The sequence below is a fragment of the Dendroctonus ponderosae genome, unplaced genomic scaffold (genome assembly GCF_020466585.1).
Source record: "Dendroctonus ponderosae isolate FM_Combo_2020 unplaced genomic scaffold, Dpon_F_20191213v2 Dpon_F_20191213_4, whole genome shotgun sequence".
Taxonomy (NCBI): Eukaryota; Metazoa; Arthropoda; class Insecta; order Coleoptera; family Curculionidae; genus Dendroctonus; species Dendroctonus ponderosae.
In genome coordinates, this window is record NW_026018611.1 from 10,275,516 (window position 1) to 10,296,974 (window position 21,459).

Below are 21,459 nucleotides of genomic sequence, written 5' to 3' on the forward strand. Positions count from 1 at the left end.
TATTTTTGTGAATTAGTTTTTAGTCTATTAAAAGAGGTTTTCGGGAAATATAATTTCTGCTAAAATAACCTTTAAGTTTTTTAAATGAACTCTTGGATTTATTGATTTTTTTACAGGCTTGCGTTGCAAGCTAACTTTATAAAATCAAAAAAAAATTAAATTCAAGTGTTAACGCCAGTTCTTGGATTTAAGTCTAAATTACCATTAAGTTAAATGTACAGGGAGTGAAAACAAAAATTTGAGCTATTAGCTTTGCCATCTTGGTACCCATAAGAGAAAGCGCATTAGGAAATGAAAATTACCTTGCGCGCTACACTGCTGCCGAATTTAAAACAATTACATGCTTAAAATATCGATAAATTACAGATAAATATGTTTTTCAGAAAAGAAGCTTTTGTTTTATTATATTTTCTAATGGTAATCGCAATTTTTCAATTTTTAAATGTTTTGTGCCCTTCCAAAACGGCTATTGGCACGAGCTCCTAAATGCAAGGAACATTTAGGAAAAGGCGTTTGAAAGGTATTTTTCAATGAAAAAACCGGCACTATACACTAAATGTAAACTACTGATGGCATTAAAACACGCAAAATGAAGAAATCTTTCGATTTTTTTGCTCCAAGTAAATATCAGCGATAGCTTCTTTAATTTCTGTCATCAGTCACCTTACGTTTTAATTTAATTCAAGTTTTTTGTCTCAGAAACATTTCTGTTAGGTAGGTATATGTCATTTTTATATTGGTAAATTACTATTTGTAGTTTATTTCTTTATTTCTCGTCACCAGCCTCTCTAAATACTGCTGATGTCCCAATAAAACATGTGGTTCTTCTCTCCGTCTTCATCAACGTGAATTTATCTATTATAATTTATGATTGATTCGACACATTTTTAAACTTTAATCTATTGAATTCGATCCATTCCATAATCTATTGAATTCAATCCATTCCATAATCGATTACTTCGAATTATTTCATTCGATTTTTCTCACCACTAATCTTAGCAATAGCGATGTTTTAAATAATTTATATATTTATCAATGTGATGAAAATGGGAGAGTTCATAATAAAGGTGGACATAAAACTGAAGGATTTAAGAACATAATTGTTTTTTTTAATTTATTGGCATAAAAATGTGCAACTTTTGTTTCAATTAATCCAGTTTCAACTACTTCTGCGTACCAAGAGAGCAACACGAACGCAACTTATGTGTATCGCCCTGTATATTTGCCATAAGGGGTGTTTCAAAATTACAATGAGCGATGTATAAAAAGTAATTAGGAGTAGAGCAAGTCAATATTGCATGCGGCATGATAGCATGTTTTTTGGCATATTTTAATTTTTTGCTTTGAAAGCGGTCCTGTCCCCGTTTAGTTGCTTATTTTTGGCCTGTTTCTAATAATCTCGTCCGACTGTCACAAATAGGGCACTTATCGGCTTATTTTTGGCAGTTTCGGTTCACATTGACTGAGATTCTTTCTGGTTATATCGATATAATTTTCCGTTAATTCATATGACGAGTACTGCCCTTGCACAATCTGATTTGCTACTTTTTCACTGATCAGAGTTGCTGATGACATAAATTTTCCCTAAATTGGGGAAAGGTTGTACCATTATATCGATATGCAGGGTGATAACACTGTTTTCTGTACCTCGGAGACGATTCGGGTCGGTTTTCATTTGATGAATGCAGTGTTTTCGCCCTGTTCGGTAATTTTTAGGTGATAGCGTAATGACTAACCAACGAATATTCTTAATAATACATTAACTGCTTCTTGATCAAGGTTCCTGGGGTGCTTTGCTTTATCTTTTTTTCTTTCTGTTGTTGACGCCATCGATCCTTATTTAGCAAAGAGAAGGACTGCAAATCATCCTTGTCCCGTTTGCGGCAAACACTATGTTAACGAAGGTTCGCTAAGAAAGCACTTGGCCTGTCATCCGGAAACCTCACAACTATCAAGTTCGCTCAGAATGTGGCCTTGCTCGGTGTGCCAGGCAGTTTTTACACACGAATCAGGTATATTTCAATTCTCGCCTCGAAAGCCGAGAGTTATACTCGAATTTGGCCACTTCTAATTACTCATAACGCAAAAATCACTTGTTCACCAGGAGCATCAATAGAGCGTAAAACTTGTCTAATTTTGCTTCCCCTATCGCTCTCATTTCGTATCGTGTTAAGCTAATTTGTAATATTGCTCTCTAAAAAGATAAAAATTTAACTCAGGCCGGATTGACCAAGGATTACATTTCTGAAACATATTCCAGGGTGTAAATTCCAAGGCGAATAAGTAAATAAAATGATAAATACTTCTTCTTGTCATTTCAAATTTTAGCAGTTAAAATGTACGACAAAAACTATGGCTGATGTAATGGATATTTAGAAATCTGCCACAAGGTTTCCTAAAATCGTCTTCTGGTTAAAAGTTAACATTTATTACGCGTATCTCCGGTAAAACACCAAATATGGATAATTGCAAGTAATGCATCTATATTCCTTATAAGTAGATATTAAACAGTTTACGTAAAATAAGTTTTACATGATCTGAAATTTTATGTTAAAAATCGCGCAAATACAAATGAATGCGGGAGAAGTATCATCTTGGATATTATAGATGAATAAAGAAAAACAGGTTCTAAACAAATATTCTCAGTTTCCAAAGCATCGTTTGTTCAAAGGATATTTCAACGCACACGCTGTTACTCAACGACGGCCTAAAAGTCTTAAAAACTCATCAGTTTCAAAGCATGGTCACAGAAGGCTACTTTTCTGGATAAAAATATTTGAGCATCCTTTTTTTCAATGAATAACTGGTGCGAATTTAATTCCTCAATTATTAGAATTGGATTTAATTATCTGGAAAAAATATTATAATGTCTGATGACTTGCTACTGATTTATTGATAAATGTAATTAGAAATTACACTCAACTATTGCTCAACTGTACACCATTCTTGCTTTGGCCTAAACCGTATGTTCTTAGAAGTTTTCAAATGCATGAACTCCTTATAACTTATTCAAAAATTTGTCCCCCAAGCACGCAAAATGTTACGTATTTGATCTGTATTGTTTGAATTCTCAACACTGACTGATTTAAATTTCCTCGGAAAAAAATCAAATTGTGTTAAATCCGGTGATCATGCTGGCCAAGGAGCAAATTCCATTTTATAATCAACAAGCAAAATAAGACGACTTTAAATATAATTTCCAGACTAATTTCGAACATTGTTTCGAACAAAATTTATCAAAAATATTTTATAAATTCAAAATCAATTGGAAGCAAAATCTTAAATTTGCATTGAATATACAGATCGTCACTTAGCATAATAATAATAAAAGCGTATACAAATTGACTCATCAATATGATAAGTGTCTAATAGTTTTTTTTATACAAAAATAGCATTTATTTTCTGGTAGGTCAATATGCATTCATATATTCCAAAATATGTTCGTTTGACTTAATTTTGTCAATTTTTCGTTACTTTGGCACAGTGCACCTACACCTTTAGATATCAACGAAACAGGAATGCTTACAATATTAAATCATAAGATTGAAATCTTAAAATCTGTTTTATTTAACAATATTATCGTTTCTGAGAACTCTTTCAGTTTTTGGTTTGTATGCAAACAGCGAAATAAGCGTCATCGAATTGGCAATAAAATTTTGAATCGCGTTTCTCATTTAATAATTTCTCTACATGTTTCAACTTTCATTTTATATGTACTTTATATATATTTTTCCATTCTCAAAATAAGCTTGAGTCCAAATCCACTTTCCTATGGTTCAAATTTTAATTATTAATTTCGACGATGAAAATTATACATTTAGGTTTTAGATTCAGCTTTTACTGAAACACTGTCGAACATTTTCAGTTCGTCATCTTTACTTTAACGTTTATTCTTTGATCTACCGAGTGTTTCAGGTTATACTGCATTCTGAAAATACTGCATTCTGCAAAACTGAAATATCAAAACGTTTCTATTATCTCAGGTTCCATTTTCTTGACGTTCTAACAGGTTGAAGATCACACCATGATACCCATTTTTTTCGTAGTGTTGCCATAAACTAATAACATAAGATGTTTAACTTAAATTGCAATACACTACTAACAATAACCAGGAAATATTTTGTTTTAATGACCTACTAAGAGATAATTGTGTAAATAATCGATCTTACCATGAGATACTCAAGTCGTTCGTTTTTTATTAAATGATATCGAATAAGGCATAAAATGCTTAAAAGTGCTCGTGAAAGATACTCTTTAAAACAACAGGTATGATTTGTTTTCAAATAATCTTGAACTATGCCTTACTGCGTACTTCAACGGAAAATTTACAAGGAAGACGTTGAGCATGCTTAGGGACTTGTAAATTTGTCTTAGATCCATCATATTCATAATTTGTCGAATTGCAGTTAATTTTTATATACATTTTTTACCATATTACTATTTTTTCGAGATAAAAGTCAAAAAAATATTGTCAACAAATGATAAACTAATTTATTATTGTTTACATTGTGAACGGGGCAACAAATTTGTGTCATTGTGTCTGTTTACGTTGCTTACATATTCTTTCTCATAATTTTATCTTTGAGAGTTGTTTTTGAATATTTTGTGGGTGAATGACTAAATAATGCGGTACGAATACATATAAAACAATATTAAATTATTTTAATGAAAGAGAAGCGAATTACTTCAAGAAGGAAAGAAATAATTTTAACAAGAAAAAAATAACCGAAATTCTCACTTGCAGCTTCTATATTGCTAAATATAGTTGCTTTATCCAACTTTTCAGCAATTATAATCGTTCTTTTCGTCGCTGAGTTAATATCGTGTAGATACACAAAATTTTGTTCATATCCACATTTCTGATGGCACATACAACTTTTTCGCAAAATTGGATGTTTAATCGAAAATTTTGAAATTACCTTCCAGATATTAATAATTTATTCAAACTTCACTGTTCATTTTCACAGGCGCTATTCCTTCTTTACTGCTGTTAGCTTACACAGACAAAATGACGAAAAGTTGTCAAAAATGTTTAATTTCTTGCTTAGTGCCTTATTCCTAGTCTTTTTACTTGATGAACAAATCGTTGAAGATCTATAAGTTATAAGTCAATTGACCTAAATTTATACTTTTCCATTTTTGTAAATACTGCAAAATTTACGTTGAAGCAGCGATTAATACGCAAGCAAAAAGAACACAACCATGGTTCAATATTCACAAATTTTATTTGTATAATCGATTTGGTTCATAGCTATACATTTTGTAGACCCCGTAACATTCGAATCTCTAATATAATGACAAAGACGGCCAAATTCGCAGTAAAACCCTCCCTGACAATTCCTAAAATTTAGGGAAAATTTACCAGTTTTGAACGCATTTTAGAGCTTCGCAATGGCCTATTTCCCATTAACTGTAAATAAATTTGAAGCCGAAAAAATGTCAAAGAAACGGAAATGGTCATTCGAATTTCTAGTCCACATATGTGTAAGGGCGCAAAAAATAAGCAACCCCAAAGTGATTAATTTTTAGTTCCGTTTCACCAACTACATAGAATTTTTGGCACTTTTTTCCACACCTTTGATGTCGTACAATGTTTATACTTATGCAAAATTGTAGTTATTGCGTGCATGAATATGAGTTTTCTGTTTTATTTTTATTTCAGTTCAGCCGATACACATATGTGGACCGGAACGTATACAGGGTCGACGACAAATGGTCTGGAAAACGATCGAGATGATTTGAATCGGCTCTGTATATGTGCCTGCTTTAGAATTGAAAACATTCAATCAACAAAACCGAACTCATATTTTGTGTATAATCATCGTTGAGCAAGTGATTCATTTCTTTATTATCAGGACTGCTCACCCATATGGAGCATATGCGCATGGATCCCAAACATCAATTTGCTGCGCAGTACGTTCTATCACGCGCAGCAGCCGAACGACGAGAAAGAGAAACTTTATTAGCTGCAGTTTCAGCTACGGCCGGCGGGAGCAGCTTATTGGGATTAGCTGGCATGGGACCAGGTAAATACATTAACTACTATCTTAAAATGCACAAGCAAAAAGCGATACTTCATTATTTCTTTTTCTAATATTTCAGTCATTGAATACTTTGAAAATAACCATTTTATTACATACGTAACGATTTTTTCTTAATTATCATTAGGTAGATGTTGCAATAAATATTCAGAATGTTCTTTTCTAACTGTTCCACTTCATTTAGAATCTAATGTTCCGATATTTTTAGCGTATTTTTACGTATGGCAGCACGTAAATTTATTTATTACTGTGACATGACTTTTACTTTGTTACATATTTGTTTTTAGGGAAAATAATTTGCTTTTGTTCTCGTGTGTAAGTTAGCAGTTTTATTTTCTACCTGTCTATATACCAACAATGTATTACTTTGGGTTTATACTTTTCCGGCAAACTATTTTCACATTCTTGTTGCTTCAAGTTGTTTTATTTGATTTGCAACAATTTATTATACTTGTATCACGTAAAGAAATTATCAAGATAAAATGAAATCATTAAATGGACGAGATCGTAACTACAAAACTTGCCCAACCAAGCAAAAATATGAAAAGTGTATATATATATAATATGTATATTTTACCCCTTGAATTGAAGAGGCGACAACAAATATTAAATTTGAGTTGGACCCACAAAGTGCGAATTACTCAGTGAGAAAATGTATTTAAAATTGATTATTTTGTCTTCAAAAGTAAACATTTGTTTTATCTCTTAATATTTGTGGTTATCGCTTCACTTGACTTACTTATTGTTAGCTCTGTTATGGAAATTTTAGGACTAATACGTGATAAAATATTTGTAAAGCACGTTATGCGAGTATTTTCTAGTTTTCTTATAATTGCCATCATTATAATATCATTTATTTTTTTCTAAGATTTTTCACTTAATTTTTATATTTTCTTTTTGTTTGATCATAATTTGTAGTTATGATCTTGTTCATCTCACTCCGTCATTTTATCCTGATAATTTCTTCGATTTACACTTTAATCCACATTAGTTCAAATGTTATTCTTTAATAATTTGCACACATAATCACTCAAATCAGTACCCAGATCACAAGGAATAACTTTGAAATCGTTTAAATACTTTTAAAAAATTTCAATAAACATGTAAGATAGAAACTACTTCAAAAAGATTTTTTTTCAGCGAGCGGTTCCCCAATGTGCGCGTCCCCAAGTGCACATAGCGATAGTTCTTCCGGAAATGGACGACTTTCATCGGCCGGTTCTGAGGCCGGCGGATTAAACAACAACAATAATAACTGCAATACAAAATTAGGTGATATCTTACGAAGTGAGTTACAATTTCCGTCAAATATTACGCAAATTAATGTCAATTTCTCATTTTAAATATGAATTGGTGTTTTAAGAGACACTCAGCTAACTGAAGGGTTTTCTGTACTTTTCAGGCAACAATGGCCTCCACCAGCAATATAACATGGAGGATCAGCTGCAAGCCAACCGAATGGCAGTGATAGCTAACATGGTAGGCCAAGGAGGAGTTCCTCCTGGTCTTGGCTCGGATTCAGCTGCTAATATTGCCAACATAGCCAATCTTGCCATGCGATTAGGTGTAACTCAAGTGAGATACAATTCAAATTTTGTGAAAAAGCAAAATTATTTTAAATATGCAAATTGTTCACAGGCTAACCAAGTTAATAATTCTTCAAATCCATCCACGCCTCCAATAACCAATGAAGCTTTATCTTCCCTTTCCATGAACGCCGTTAATGCAATGAGGGCCTCCATGGATATGCGTATGGATGTCATGCGGAACTCGGTAAGTAGATTTATTTTTCAGTTTTGGATGTTAAATGCACAAATTTTGCAAGAAATTGCTTTTCAAAGCAGCAATCCAATCATAGAAATAATAGGATTTAAAAGAAGTTAACCAATGTTTTTTTTTGGATTAGGTAATGGATATGTCTCAAGCGTCACAACAAACTGCGCAGCAATCAGCAGCTGCACAGGAAGCGCTGCGCATGCAAGAGGCAGTTATTCGATCTCAAGCTGAGGCAGCTATCAGACTGGCTATGACGCAAGGTCTCTCTCAGCTGAATCAGCACCAACAGGATAACAGCCATAGTCCATTGCGCCACAACGGTAAGATTTTTTCATTACTTTTGATTTAATCAAATTACATTCATTTAGGATTTTGTTCTGTTATTTTATTATTTTCTTACTTTTTGTTTTATTAGCAACAAGCATTTCTTAATATGTCATATTGGGTCGAGTCAACCCGTGGTTTTATTTTCTATGTTTTGTTTATTTCTTTTAGAAAAACACCTTCAGCCTTTCTGGCAATAGAGGAAATTCCTGATTTGATTTCAGTAAGTTATTTTAATTTTGGGTTTCGGTTTTCTAACACATACTGTTTTTTAACGCTTTTAACAATTATTATCATTATTACTGTTTTCACAAACGTTTTGCAATTCAAGGTACACTAGAATGTCCTATTTTCCTATGCTAATACTTGTGACAGGTGACAGAAACATTTGATGATTTATGTGTTTTGTGCCAAATCTTAATAAATCTGATTTAAAATGATTTGATGATTTACATCTACTATTGCGTATAATTTTGACATTTTTTTTATTTATACATTTCTTTTAAGCTTTCAATATATTAATTAAGTGGTTCTAAATATTCAATAATGAATTTCCTGGTTAAATGAGCATTTTCACTACTTGTTATATGTTATTTTGTCGTAATTGAATCTAATTGGTCTTTTGCGTTCTTATACAGTTACGTCCAAATTGTTCAATAATCTGTAATTTCTCTTCTATAAAAATGCTTTGAAGTGCTATTTGGATTTTATGAAACTGGGAGCTTACCGAAAAAGTTTTTTTTCTCTCCAACTGTAGCGAATTGGGTAGCAACTCAGATTGTCGCGCTTTATTTTAGTTTGATTTATTATAACATGTATGGAAGTTTGGGTAGAATTATTTTGCTTACATTTATTAATTTGTTACTTTTTCCTCCTCTTTCATCCTTACTCAAAACATCGATAATTGATTCCGTACAACTTGCAGACCACCGCCTTTATTTAACGTTTGTTCAAATGTTTTGTAATGTAACTAATCGGTTTTTTTATTTTTTCTGTTCTCTGTTCTGACATTAATGAATTTTGTATTCAACTGATATTTATTTAATGCTCTACTTCACACGTTAGAGAATGTAAATTCTAATACCTGCAAATACTTGTAAATCAATATTTACAACATCTCTTTTACTGTCATAATTATTAAATTTTCAATTGCAAATTATGGTACTAATTAGGCTAAATTATTTAGTGGTTTAATCACTAGATTTTATTAAATCGTTTTGCCTTCAGTTTTTATTTTATTGCATCCCCTATTTTGTTAATTTCCTTCAATGCTTTCATTGTGTGCATTTTGTCTTATTTGCGTTAAAGTCCTTAGGTAAAATTATTTACAAGATTCAAGATTCATATACAAGATATAAAGATTGTTCCTCCTTTGGTTGTGTTTCAAAAGTATTATTTGATTATTTTTAATTTTGTTGATTTTTTTTTATCAAATTTCAAATCAAATTTATAAACGTATACTGTTTTATATTCTTGCGCTTTTCCGGTGTTAGTGAAAATTTTATTAACTTGATTATATTTTAACTGGCCCAGAAACAAAATAATTTAATTACTCCCAAACTCAGGATTCTCTATTTATTTTTATATCTTGAGTCTGATCGGCTGTTAGGTTGGAACTTTCTTGTGCATTTTCTGTCAGTTTTCTTCACTGCTCTTTAACTTAATATCTAATAATCAATTTTTCTCCATATTTTTATGGATAAATTGCCTCTCAAATGATTCGCCGTGAAGGTTACTCAACTGTTCTTTATTTCTTAATTTAATAGAAATTAAACTAAAGCGTTTTAAATATCATGTGCCTTGTTACTGATTTGTTCCGATTCAGAAGTTGCGTTTTTACACTGTCGTTTTTGTTAGCTTTATCTAAGGTTCATCGAGTTTTCCAATGATCTTCTCTATTCTCTAACGCTTTTTTTTGCGTTAGTAACTACGGTATTTAACTAATAATGTTTTGTCGGGTTGTTAAAAATCAATGAGATTTTATTTCTCAAAAGCTTTTTGATTTCTGTAGCCAGATTTTTATTTAATATTACGATATTTTAATCATCTTTTAACAACTTTCCCGTATCCAGTAATCGCAAAATTCATGTCAATTGCATGATGATTATTTATGTCTCCTTGTACTGTTTAGTTTCCGTTTTAGAAAACTTTTATACCATTATGGTGTTAAAACAATAATCATAAATGAAAAAAACATTATCAATCAAAAGTATTCTCCAAATAGGGTATTCTAGTCACTTCCCAATTGCTCAACTCACTCGTATAATACTATACTTTATTATTCTCATTATAACATTTTTGCTCGATTTTATACAGATTGTTTTTAAATTTAGGACACTATCAAGGCCACCAAGCTCAAACCTCCTCTCAACAACTCAGCCCTGATCTCACCGAGGCTCTGAGGCTGCAAGAGCAGAGACTGGAACAAGCCTTAAGGCTACACGGAAGTGACCCAAGATCATTAGGCTTCTCTTTAGGCAGTGCGGGCAATTTACAAAATTTGCAACAAAATCTGCAGCAAAACTTGCAAAATACTATGCAACAGCAACAGCAGCAGCAGCAACAACAACAGCAGCAGCAGCAACAGCAGCCGCAGCCTCAGCAACAGCAGCAAAATCAAGGTCAGCAAAATAACACAAATCAGCCATGAGAGTTTAGCTATTACTGAACACGCAACTTGAGCAAATTGTTTGTTTCTTTACTGTTTTATTCAGGTGATATTTCTTGTGTTTGTGTCATTGTGTTTTCGATGAGCACTTTTTTAATTGTCGACATAATTTTCCTATTGGAAGCGTTGCACATTGCAAAGATGTTGATTTCATTTTATGAAAAATATGTGCCAAAACACGTTTAAATCCTGACTAATTTCAATCTATTGATGGAAAGTTGGTGTTCAGTATATAAAGTAACGATGCCTAAGGCATTAGAATAAATATATTTATATATCTACACTTTAAAAGTGTACCACTACAAAATAAAAATCAGTTTAAGAATGTATAGATTATAAGTGTTAAAATTTAAATATAAAAAACTACCTCTAAATAATTTCCGAGACAGTTTTTTATAGCAGATTACTTAAGTTGTAAATATATAATTGTTTTAGAATATATAGAAAATATATGTGTGAATGCAAAATAGAGAATTTGATATACGTTTAATTTAAGAACGTGAATTGACATCAAAACTACTAATTGATTTTAGCGCAAAAATGTTAAGATTTTTATTTATTCTGTGATTGTGTTTTTGTCTAATCCCTTTGGCCGGTGATTGTACGTTTAGCAATAACTTTCTTTTTAATTTCTGCAATCTGTTCTGTGATTATTAAATATATTTTGTTTTATTTTACTAAGTAATATAAAATATTACGAGGTAGAGAGAGAAAATTAACATGTACTTCTATAATAATCATAAAACATCGAAAATTTGATATTAGAATTAATTGGCATTGTCAAAAATATATCTCTCTACCAGTGTTTTTTATTAGTTTAAAAAGTACAAAATGAAGTGTTTTCAAAAAATGAGAGCGTGCAGAGTGAATGAGAGCAAATATTTTTTCAACGACAAAAATAATTCCTAAAACCAAGCGTACTTAACTGAAAATTAAAGAATTTTCGTTGTTAGCAAAAATTGGCATTGATGAAATCAATAATATGGAAACAATCGTTTATTGTACAGAATGTGGTTTTATCTTTTTCTTCCGATGTTTTGTAAATATTTACGTACTACAAATAAGCAGCCTTTTTGTACATATGCCCCATAACAAAGCATCTCTCTCGGAAACTTTCCGACTATTTTACCCCAGCAGAAATTTAGGCTACACAGATCTACTCAGTATAATTTTTATATTCGAAGCCAAAATACATTTTCTGTAAATATCACCCATGGAATTTGTAAAATAATCGAATAGTTTCGCGAAGGGAGGAGTTCCATAGCCACTCAATAGTCAATAGTTTAAAAAAAGTACATACAATAGCTATATGCAACCTTAAGGTTGACCATAATTTCCCATAAAAGTGACAGCACATATTTTACACACAACAGACACTTGCACGTGTAAAATAACCGCGAACGTGCGTAAAAATGATTTTCTCACTTTTGGTTCAGTCATGATATAAAAGTTCAAAAGTTCTCTTGGTTTTGATAACATTGCAAAGTGCTATTTAGTCCATACAGTTGGTTCTGATCTCAAAAGTATTTGTAAAGTGAACCCAATTTCAATTCAGGACCCGATTTACCCTTTCAGAATATGCGAATTTCACATTTTTTGTTATGAAGTTTTCAAAATTTGAATCAAACAATTAAATTAGTATTGAAATAGATTCCAGTTTTTCCAGCCCTTAATGGTGAATCTTTGGACTGAGTTGCACTTTGGAAATCCCGCAAAAAATATAATTTTCGAGTATAGTTGACTGACTCCTCAAAGTAATTTTGTGGCAGACTCTAGACTCTTCCCAACTAAGGAGAATTCTTGAAGTTTGTCAATTTTTACGCCACACCCGATTTTGACGTCGTCATTTTTTCAAAATCCGTTATTGCTTGATACTCACTAGCAAAACGAGCATTTTTGGAACCATTGAGCGACACCCAAGGCACGTTAGGCGGGACGAATGTCGTATTTTGCTATACTGAACTAAAAGCATACACATTCGACATTACCGGTTACTAAATTATTTCTCTGGAGCAAATCAGTGAAAAACACAAAATGCGGCATTTCGTCTTCATTAGCGTACCCCTAGATTTCACCCAATAATGACATAACTAACAGTTAAAATACATACACAAAACTTTACAATAGCCCGGTTGCACAAAGTGCTTCAATATTTTTTGCCCGTTATCAATAACTATTTAAGATCTCTTAAGTAGTTACCACACACAAAAAAAAATTCTCCATAGCCCAAAATCAGAGATCTATTCCATGTTGCGTAGTTTTTTAGAACAGTGCATATGAATTATGAGTCGTCGTTGAGCTTTCCCGAGAAAAGCTCTACACTGACTTAATTAAATATCGCTTTTCGTAAAAGAACGCTTTATAAGGGGGGATGTAAAATGCCCAAAAAAAATCCCCTCTAATGGAGTAGATTTTTGAGACCATATTGTTTTGATTACCCTGTAGCGTTCATCGGGGCTGCTGTTTTTTCTGGATGGACGTTGGATTTTTCATTTATCATTTGCTGGACATAGAATAGTTGTTTTTGAAATTGGTTGAAATTATTATAAAGATGAAGGTTAGTAAACTGAGAAAAATACCGATTTAAATCAAAGTAATTCACAATAAAGTCGATATTTTAAATGTTGGTCTTCAAAGATTGGCGAATTTGCCAAATTAGGACTCAAATTATTTTAAATTGATTCTTCTTATCCTGTTTAAAGTAAAATTGTCAATAAAAAAAATTCATAAAAATTGTAAATATGTGTCATCTACGTTTTTGAATGTAGACTGGAACTCGATGACCTTTTTGGTTTTCGTTCATTTGCTCATGATAATGAAACCAGCTGATATTTCTTCAATATTCGATTTTCTGCGTCGTCTCAAATCAATATTAAGTATTATAATATAATAAGAACGAAAAATAATGCAAAACAAGATTTTAATATTTAAAAAATATACAATTTTCTGCAAAGTAATGATGATTTAACTCTAAAAGCGATTAAAGCCAGGGCCTTCGTTAAGAGAATGGAAAAACCCGACAAAAAACTATTACTTGCAATCAATGTTTTGCTGGAACTAAATTAAGAAGCTGGCTAAAGAAAAGAAACAACAAATTCTGCAAGAAAAAAAATATATCGTGAGTCCGCTGAATAGCATAACCTCCGAGCAGCGAGGCATACCTGAAAATTAATTTATTGGATCACCCTGTATAGATAACAAACTTACGTCTAAACAAGTTTAATAATTTTTATTCTAAATCGATATTTTTCATTTGATGTTTATATTTTGATTTTGATCGAACTTTATTTTACTGTTCTCTATTTGGAGAACATGATTTAAAAGCAATAAGGCACCAGCAAACATTAACATGGAAAAGAGAAAAACGATTTTAGATAAATTGTAGGGATTCCGAAAGCGCAGTTTTTGGTATTATTATACAAGATGTGATTTTCTATACAACTTTTATAAAGTTTTTACTAACTGGCTTCCCAATTATGACAAATGGGAATCCAATATGAGAATTTAATACAACTTTATCGCAAATTAAATTTGATTTTAGAATATCTACACAAGTTCCTAAAATATTTAGTCAAATCCCAAAAAAATATACAGGGTGATCCAATTCCAATCTGGGAGACTTTAAGGGCGTATCCTACACCCAAAAAGCTACGTAAATGATCTACAAGTGTAGATCAGCGGAGGTAGCGGGTTTTAAAAGTGCATTGGCTCAATAAATATATTCTATTTAATTTCTTGACAACAGAAAAAAGGGTCAAAATTTAAATTTATATTAGGTCTCACAGGCTTGATAAAACTAGGGACAACCTGATCAGAAAAAAATGCTAGAAGAGTTTTCGAGAACGTTAAAAAAAGTTAGCATTGGGATCTCAGCACAGTAAAGTAAAAAGAATCAATGGAAACTCCATCGATGCACATGTATTGAAAATTTGAAATCACTCGAAAACTATTGATTTTTGTAGATAGTCTCAACTTGCGCTTTTCTATTTAAAAGCTATGTAGTTTTGGGAAACGATTCCGAGGACGCCTAAAAATATTTGAGCAGTCAAAGTTTTTCAACCTTCCCGGCAGCCCTCCTAACAAGATTTTCTAAATCGGTTATTTTTAATATTTTTGTGAGACTTAATATGCTTAAAAAGTTTCATCATCTTGCGTTTTGTAATTAACAACAAAATAAATATTCGTTGAAGTTCATTTTTATGAATTGCTAGTTTTACCAGCTGATCTTTCGCTTTTGAACTATAGGATGTATAGGATTTTGCAATCTTTTGAGTAAAAAATATATCCTTAAGTCTCGTGGATTAAAATTTGACTACCCTGTATAGTTCAAGAAATCATTTGTTTACATTATTCTCAAAGGATCCGACAGTCAGAACTAAGCAAAAGCAATTCTTGTCCCTTAATTTGTGTTGGCTACTTTACGCATAGCGCAACAAGAAAAACAATAAAAATTTAATCAGCATAATAAGAAGAATTTGCAATCTATTCCAAAACAGAAGGGAAAGCAATTAGACTTAAGAAACATGATTTACTTGCGTATCGTTCAATAAAAATTATAGAAAAACTATGAAAATAAATTTTAAATATTTATAATCAACTTTTGAATTTTTCAACCGTTTTAAAAATAACTCGTCGTGGACATAGATGTTAACTGAAAAACCCAACATCCTCACCTCGAGTTCGCTACCCATTTTAAGTGTATTTTACAAAATATCACGACTAAAATGCCCGATAATGTCGTATATTTATTGTAAAATTACATAAAAAACGAAATTTTATTTGCAATAGCCCACAGTTACAAAGTGTCGCCTTCACGACACAATATTATCGAATTTCTGACCGATTTTTTGTTCGATTTTTCGTTTCACTGTTTTTGGATCGACGCTGCCACACGATTTTCTCTTTGGGGCCCAAAAACATATGCCATATGTAGTAGCTGTATTAAATGTAGTGCAGAATCTAACTTTAATGTCCCGTTCTCCCAAAATTCCTCAATTGCTTGTAAAATTGCACGGAAAATAAGTACATGTTTAATGAAAATTGGATCCAAAAAGTTGAATCTTTGAAACTGACTTACAAAGTGTATCAAAACATTTCAAAAACTTACTCAAGCTTAACTGGACCAAATTTAAGTAAAGTAATATTGTTTTAAAAAGGTTAAGTAAATAAATGTATTTCTTTACCTTATTGGTTATTACGGTTCTTTAAAAAGTATTGCCAGTTTTTATCATTGGAAATCACATATGAATAACAGTATTAATAAGAACTCCTCGCTTCTAATTTTACTGCTAATGGACACTTTTGCATATAATAAATGTTAGGAAAATAGCGATTACTTTCAATGAGGTGATGATTGTATTCATAGGAATTAATTTGTAGTGCAATTTTTTTAAATATTTGATGCAAAATTCCATCACCAAACAATATTGGCATTTAAATTTAATTTTTAAGCAGCAATTTAGAATATATATATAAACTCTTTATCACTCCCCCAAATCCCTTCACATACTCACAGTATCTAACATATATGTAGCTTCAACTAGAGCAGAAAAAAGTATGGAAGAAAATCCCATAAAGAAAGTAGCAAATAAGTGCGGCAACGTCGATTTTTCAATATTTTGTTAAACAGCAATAGTCCAAACGGGGGTTTCTTTTCCGGAAATCGCCCTATACAAAAATTTTTGATACTCCACACCTCAGTTTCAAGTTATTTCGTGACTTTGATTTTTGGGAAAATATTCAAATTCTTGTCAAAAAAAACACGTTTCAAATCTCTTTCAGTTCAAGCGATTCGCTTTTCAGTTTCAAAAACAAGGGTTCGTGTATTTTTTCAGAAAGCGGTTACCTTATTATTTTTTACAATAATATATAAAATCAAATATATTACATTTACATAATACACAGATAAACACACACAGTTCGGGTAAATTACAAAAATGATACACGTTTGTGTAAAAGAAAACAGATTTTATGGAATTTTACTTATATTTTTTATTAGTTTTGCTATACATGGTTTATCGCAAAATGGAATTGAATATTCAAATTCACTGACATTTTCGAGAAGAGTATGTATGGTTTTTGAGAAATTATCAATATTTAGCGGGTGTTTTATTTAGTTCAAATTAAAAATTTACACTGTTACACTTCAACCTCTAGTCCCAGCTTCCAACCAATCAACTTGAAGACTGCAATTCAAAATTTCCAGATTTCAATCTCATATTTCACATGCATGTGAAAATAAAAGGCTTGTTGATATTTAATTTCGACCAGTCTTCAGTTGGCGGGTTTGAGGATGAGGCGTTTATATAAATAAAAGAAAACGTCACTTTTGGGAAAACTACAAACTTTTCGGCCTTGCAATGCAAAATGGAAATTCTGCGGTTAATAAAATTGCGTTCAATAATATTAGCATAAAACCACATATTATTAAATGTAGTTTTTAATGTTAGCAAATAATTGTTAAAAGTTATGTTTTTGTGCTATTTGTTATCAAATTGTTGTGTTGATGCCCAAAAAATTGCCTCAAAGTTTTATCAAAATCCTACATTCCCGGAAAGACGCAGGACTATGATTCTTATTCAAATAGGCAACTATGTGTCGCATTATGCTACTTACTACTTGCAAGGAATAGCGATTATAAATCGTAAATGGTATGGCCATAAACAGAAAGTTCTCCAAACGTGTACCAAAAAATGCCCGATTAAACACACTAGAAAAGTAAATTTTTACTTTTGGAATAGCACGTTTTGAAAACCATTTGTTATAGAGGGCGTCGAAACTTCCACCCAGTCAAATGGCTATCTTGGTAACAATAAAAAATGCGATTGGTTTAATGCGGAAAACGAAATGAATAGAAGCGAAAATGACAGAAAGTTAGAAAACTTTTCAAAGCTTTCTGATACGCGAAGCTCAAAAATAACAATTAAAACGGGGCCACAGTTAAAAATATAATTTGTTTGCATAAAAAGTAACAACGAATCCAAAAACTGGTGTAGTAAAATGGTACCTTAAGAAAGTGCTTTGAACGTTTCAAAATGTACGCCACAAAGAGAAAAACAATCCGCATTAAAATAGGCAAATTTATCTCAATCCAGTTCTATTACCAAGTTCACAAAAATCCAAACTTGAATTCAAGTAGTTATGACACATGTTGTTCTAGTACAAAAACACCGTTTTGATGCAATAACACAAATTAATCAAAGAGCATAGTTGATATTTCGCCAAAATATTCGCCATACTTCTTACATTTACTAATATATCGCACATATAGGTAATTTTAAAACCTAGGGTATATGTTGTTACAGGTTTTCAATAGTTCAATAGTTACAATAGTGATTTTTTTCTGTCCAAGGTGAAATATCAACAAGCGAAAACTCTTGATGCAATTTTTGACCAAAAAATGTCATTTATCTTAGCAATCTTGCAAAATTACAGCGTTTTTGGCCCTTATCGATTATTAATTTAATATTTTTAGTTTTCACATGTGTGTCTCACTGAAAAGTGTGCATGCGTAACCCGTTTTCTAGAATATGCAATTGAGCAAACTGGTTCCGACTATATTTGCCATTGCATATGTTAGTTAACTGAAATTGTGCAATATATTTTTCATCGAAATTGTGAATCTCTAAATTAGGATAATTGAAGGATTGCTAAGGGATTGTTTTTGGTTTCTATTGGGCAATTTTTTGATATTATCCTCTATACCATGTAACAATGTAAGCATTTTAAACGTGTATTTATTTCGGTTAAGTTTTAAAGTACATGCTTCAGCGCGCCTAAAAGTAATTGCCATTTTTTAGTTTTAACGAAAAATTTCGTTCTGCCACTGGACTCATATTTTTCACAAAAATTCGAGCGAGCGATCTGTATTAGGTACCTATATCTATTCAGTACCGGTGAAAGAAACCAGGAAAACGAATAACAAAATAATGTCGCTCATTTTCTCGAAAAATCTGAGAACCACCCATACCTTGTATCCTGTTTTAATACAAAAATAAGTGTTCTACAGTTATAGACGTATTTATTGTTTTTTATGTATACGTTTAAAATCTATACCTATGTATAATGTTCAAAAAAGTTATGTAAACTAATTTTAAGAAATTATATTATTACAAACTTTTATATATTTTTATTAATATTATTTGTAAGAACTATAAGGAAATTTACAATGAAGCAGTTTCAAAGCAGAAAACTGTTTGATTTCAAAAACCGTTCTGTTTTGAAATGTCTAAGTGTAGTGATTAAGGAAGTTAAAACTATATACGTTTAATTTTTTACTTTATAAATATATTAATATTGTTTTGCCATTTTTTATTTTTAAATTTGACTGCCATTTTTTATTTAAATTATAAATATTTCGCTTTTTTCCTAGTTAAGTTTAAGTTCCTATCTTTTACTATATACTGTAGAGCAATTTTTTTCGAATGCAAGACTGAATGTGTGAAAGATAAATTTTGTTTAGAGGAGTTGGTTTCTGTAAATTCTCTCATAAGTACAAAATTTATTCTTTGGTGTCGTCGGTAAAATTAATTAAAATTTATCATGTACACAAGCAAGTAGCCGTTTTCGGTCAAGGAACAAATTGTAAATTTTTGTAAAAAAAACCTTCTAGAATTATAAGTAAAGACACCAAAGGATGTACTTTTGTGAATTGATAAAAGTTGATGATAAAAATTAGGTTTAGAAAAAAACGAAACATTACTGTGAATTCAAGGCATTATTCGAAAGAAAAATTAAATAATTTGTAAGATATAGGTATTTAACAAAATGTGAAAATTTAGAGAAATTACGTTGCAATTATTTTTAACCAAATTCAGTGTATGAAAATTGTATGTGTGACAATGTATTAATTCTATTTACTGGAATAGCAATCATTAAAAAATTAAATAAACAGATGTGTTTAATTGTAACCCAGAAACGGTAAACCTATAACTGCTGTTATAATGCAGTTTCGTCGATTAGAGCTATTTTCTCAAAGATTGGATTTTTTGTAGATTAGTATGTAAGTTTTAAGACGTCCCAATCTTACTTTAAAAAACGAATAGTTTCTTACTGTGACCATTTATGAATTTTTCAAAGTCGTCAATTGTGAAGAACTTTCAAAATAAATTTCTTGCATTTTCACTTTCATGAAAAAACTGTATGCAAACTGTTCCAGAAGCACTCGATCAAACTGGTACTAAGAACGACATGTTTTGGCTCAAAAGAAGACAATCTGGCCTAACTTTTATTAACTGAAAATATCTGGCTCTTCTGCTATTAATGGACAAAGTGGTAATATTGAGAGAAAAGGTCGACGCATTTGGCTGCATTTAGCTCAGCACTAATCGAGTTATTGTGTAGTAGAAGAATATCGGTTGTGTGTTAGTATCGACTTCATCGCGGCTTTCTTTCTTCACTTTGTGACGATTTCAACTTAAAACCAAAAATAATTTCGTACGTATGAGAAATTCAGTTTTGTGTACTGCTAATTTGGCAAAAAATATTAACTGATTACTTACAAGTGGGCTTCAATTTTAATAATGTGAATAGGTTTTTTTGAATACTCATACCTACAAATTATCGAATTTACATATGGGAACCTATAGACCATTACGAGATTATCGAAAAACCTGGTGAAAAGAGAGGAAAAATCATACATGTAAATTTAATAGAGGCGTGTATTTAAAGGTTGCTTTACTAGGTTCTATTAAAATTTTAGATCAATATGAGAATATGTAAAATAAAGTAAAATAAATACAATAATAATAAATGTACGGAGTGTAAAAAGGAGTGTGAAACTGTCTCAAATATTATTTAAACATTGTGTAGAGAGGCGTATGCGTAAATGCCAAAATAGAGCCGAACCATTTTGCGAGAGCCTACAGGTATGTTATATAAAAACTTAATAGAGCATAATGAGAACGATCCTTTCGATAAACCGAAGATATTGCATGGCTTTAGAACTTTTTTGCTGAAACAAATACAACTCTCACGTAACTACTAAATAATACTTCAATTTTTAAAGGCGCACCCAAAGAAATACAAAACGATCTTCTACAGTGACATGAACAAATAAATACGAACATTTCTTATTTTTGCGCTCATGGCGACCGAAATAACTGATGATGGCGATGGTCAGCCAATTACACGTTTTTGGATTTGCTTAATTCCTCCTTAAGTGTTGTGTTGAATATTCCATCATATGATGGCCTACATAGACACATTTTTTAAATCAATTGCTGCACAAAATCTATTCGAGTAGGATGGATGGTTAATGCTACCGCTAATTTAAATCGCAACATCGTTCAAGTTCGGAATAAAATTGATAACATTATTAGAGATGCATCTTTTCAGGGAATTCTTATGAAAATATTTCACTAAATTTCCCGAGAGAAAAAGCGCGTTTTTCGTTTTCTTTGATAAAGAACAATTACAAACTGTATTGTCTGTTATTTATTCAAGAAACGATTGCAGGGCATTAAATGGCTCAACACCTCCTCAGGAATGTGTATTAGAAAACTATCTAAGAAATAAGTTAAGTAAACTCAAATTTATTAGAAATTGTGACAACAGCTCTGACGAAAACATCAGACACCGAACGAACCCTCAGATCAGAATGTTTCTCAGAAAAATAATGGTCGCAGATGGCGAGTTTCGCTTAACAACACT

General features: G+C 31.4%; 1 protein-coding gene across 9 annotated transcripts in view; it reads left to right on the forward strand.

The window, feature by feature from the left end:
- The window catches only part of LOC109533413 (zinc finger protein 768), a 117,040-nt gene extending 97,341 nt beyond the window's left edge, over positions 1-19,699 (forward strand). For 5 of the 9 annotated variants that reach the window (XM_048666134.1, XM_048666132.1, XM_048666133.1 and 2 more), the window contains 7 exons: positions 1,821-2,012; positions 5,856-6,026; positions 7,170-7,328; positions 7,444-7,616; positions 7,680-7,814; positions 7,948-8,137; positions 10,475-19,699. In XM_048666134.1, the coding sequence (XP_048522091.1) occupies positions 1,821-2,012; positions 5,856-6,026; positions 7,170-7,328; positions 7,444-7,616; positions 7,680-7,814; positions 7,948-8,137; positions 10,475-10,791 (1,337 nt within the window). In that variant the 3' untranslated portion in view covers positions 10,792-19,699. Of the gene's footprint in view, positions 1-1,820; positions 2,013-5,855; positions 6,027-7,169; positions 7,329-7,443; positions 7,617-7,679; positions 7,815-7,947; positions 8,138-8,312; positions 8,365-10,474 lie in introns of all 9 variants that reach the window. The other 4 variants (XM_048666137.1, XM_019898724.2, XM_048666135.1 and 1 more) reach the window with 4 other exon arrangements.
- Positions 19,700-21,459: the final 1,760 nt, after the last annotated feature.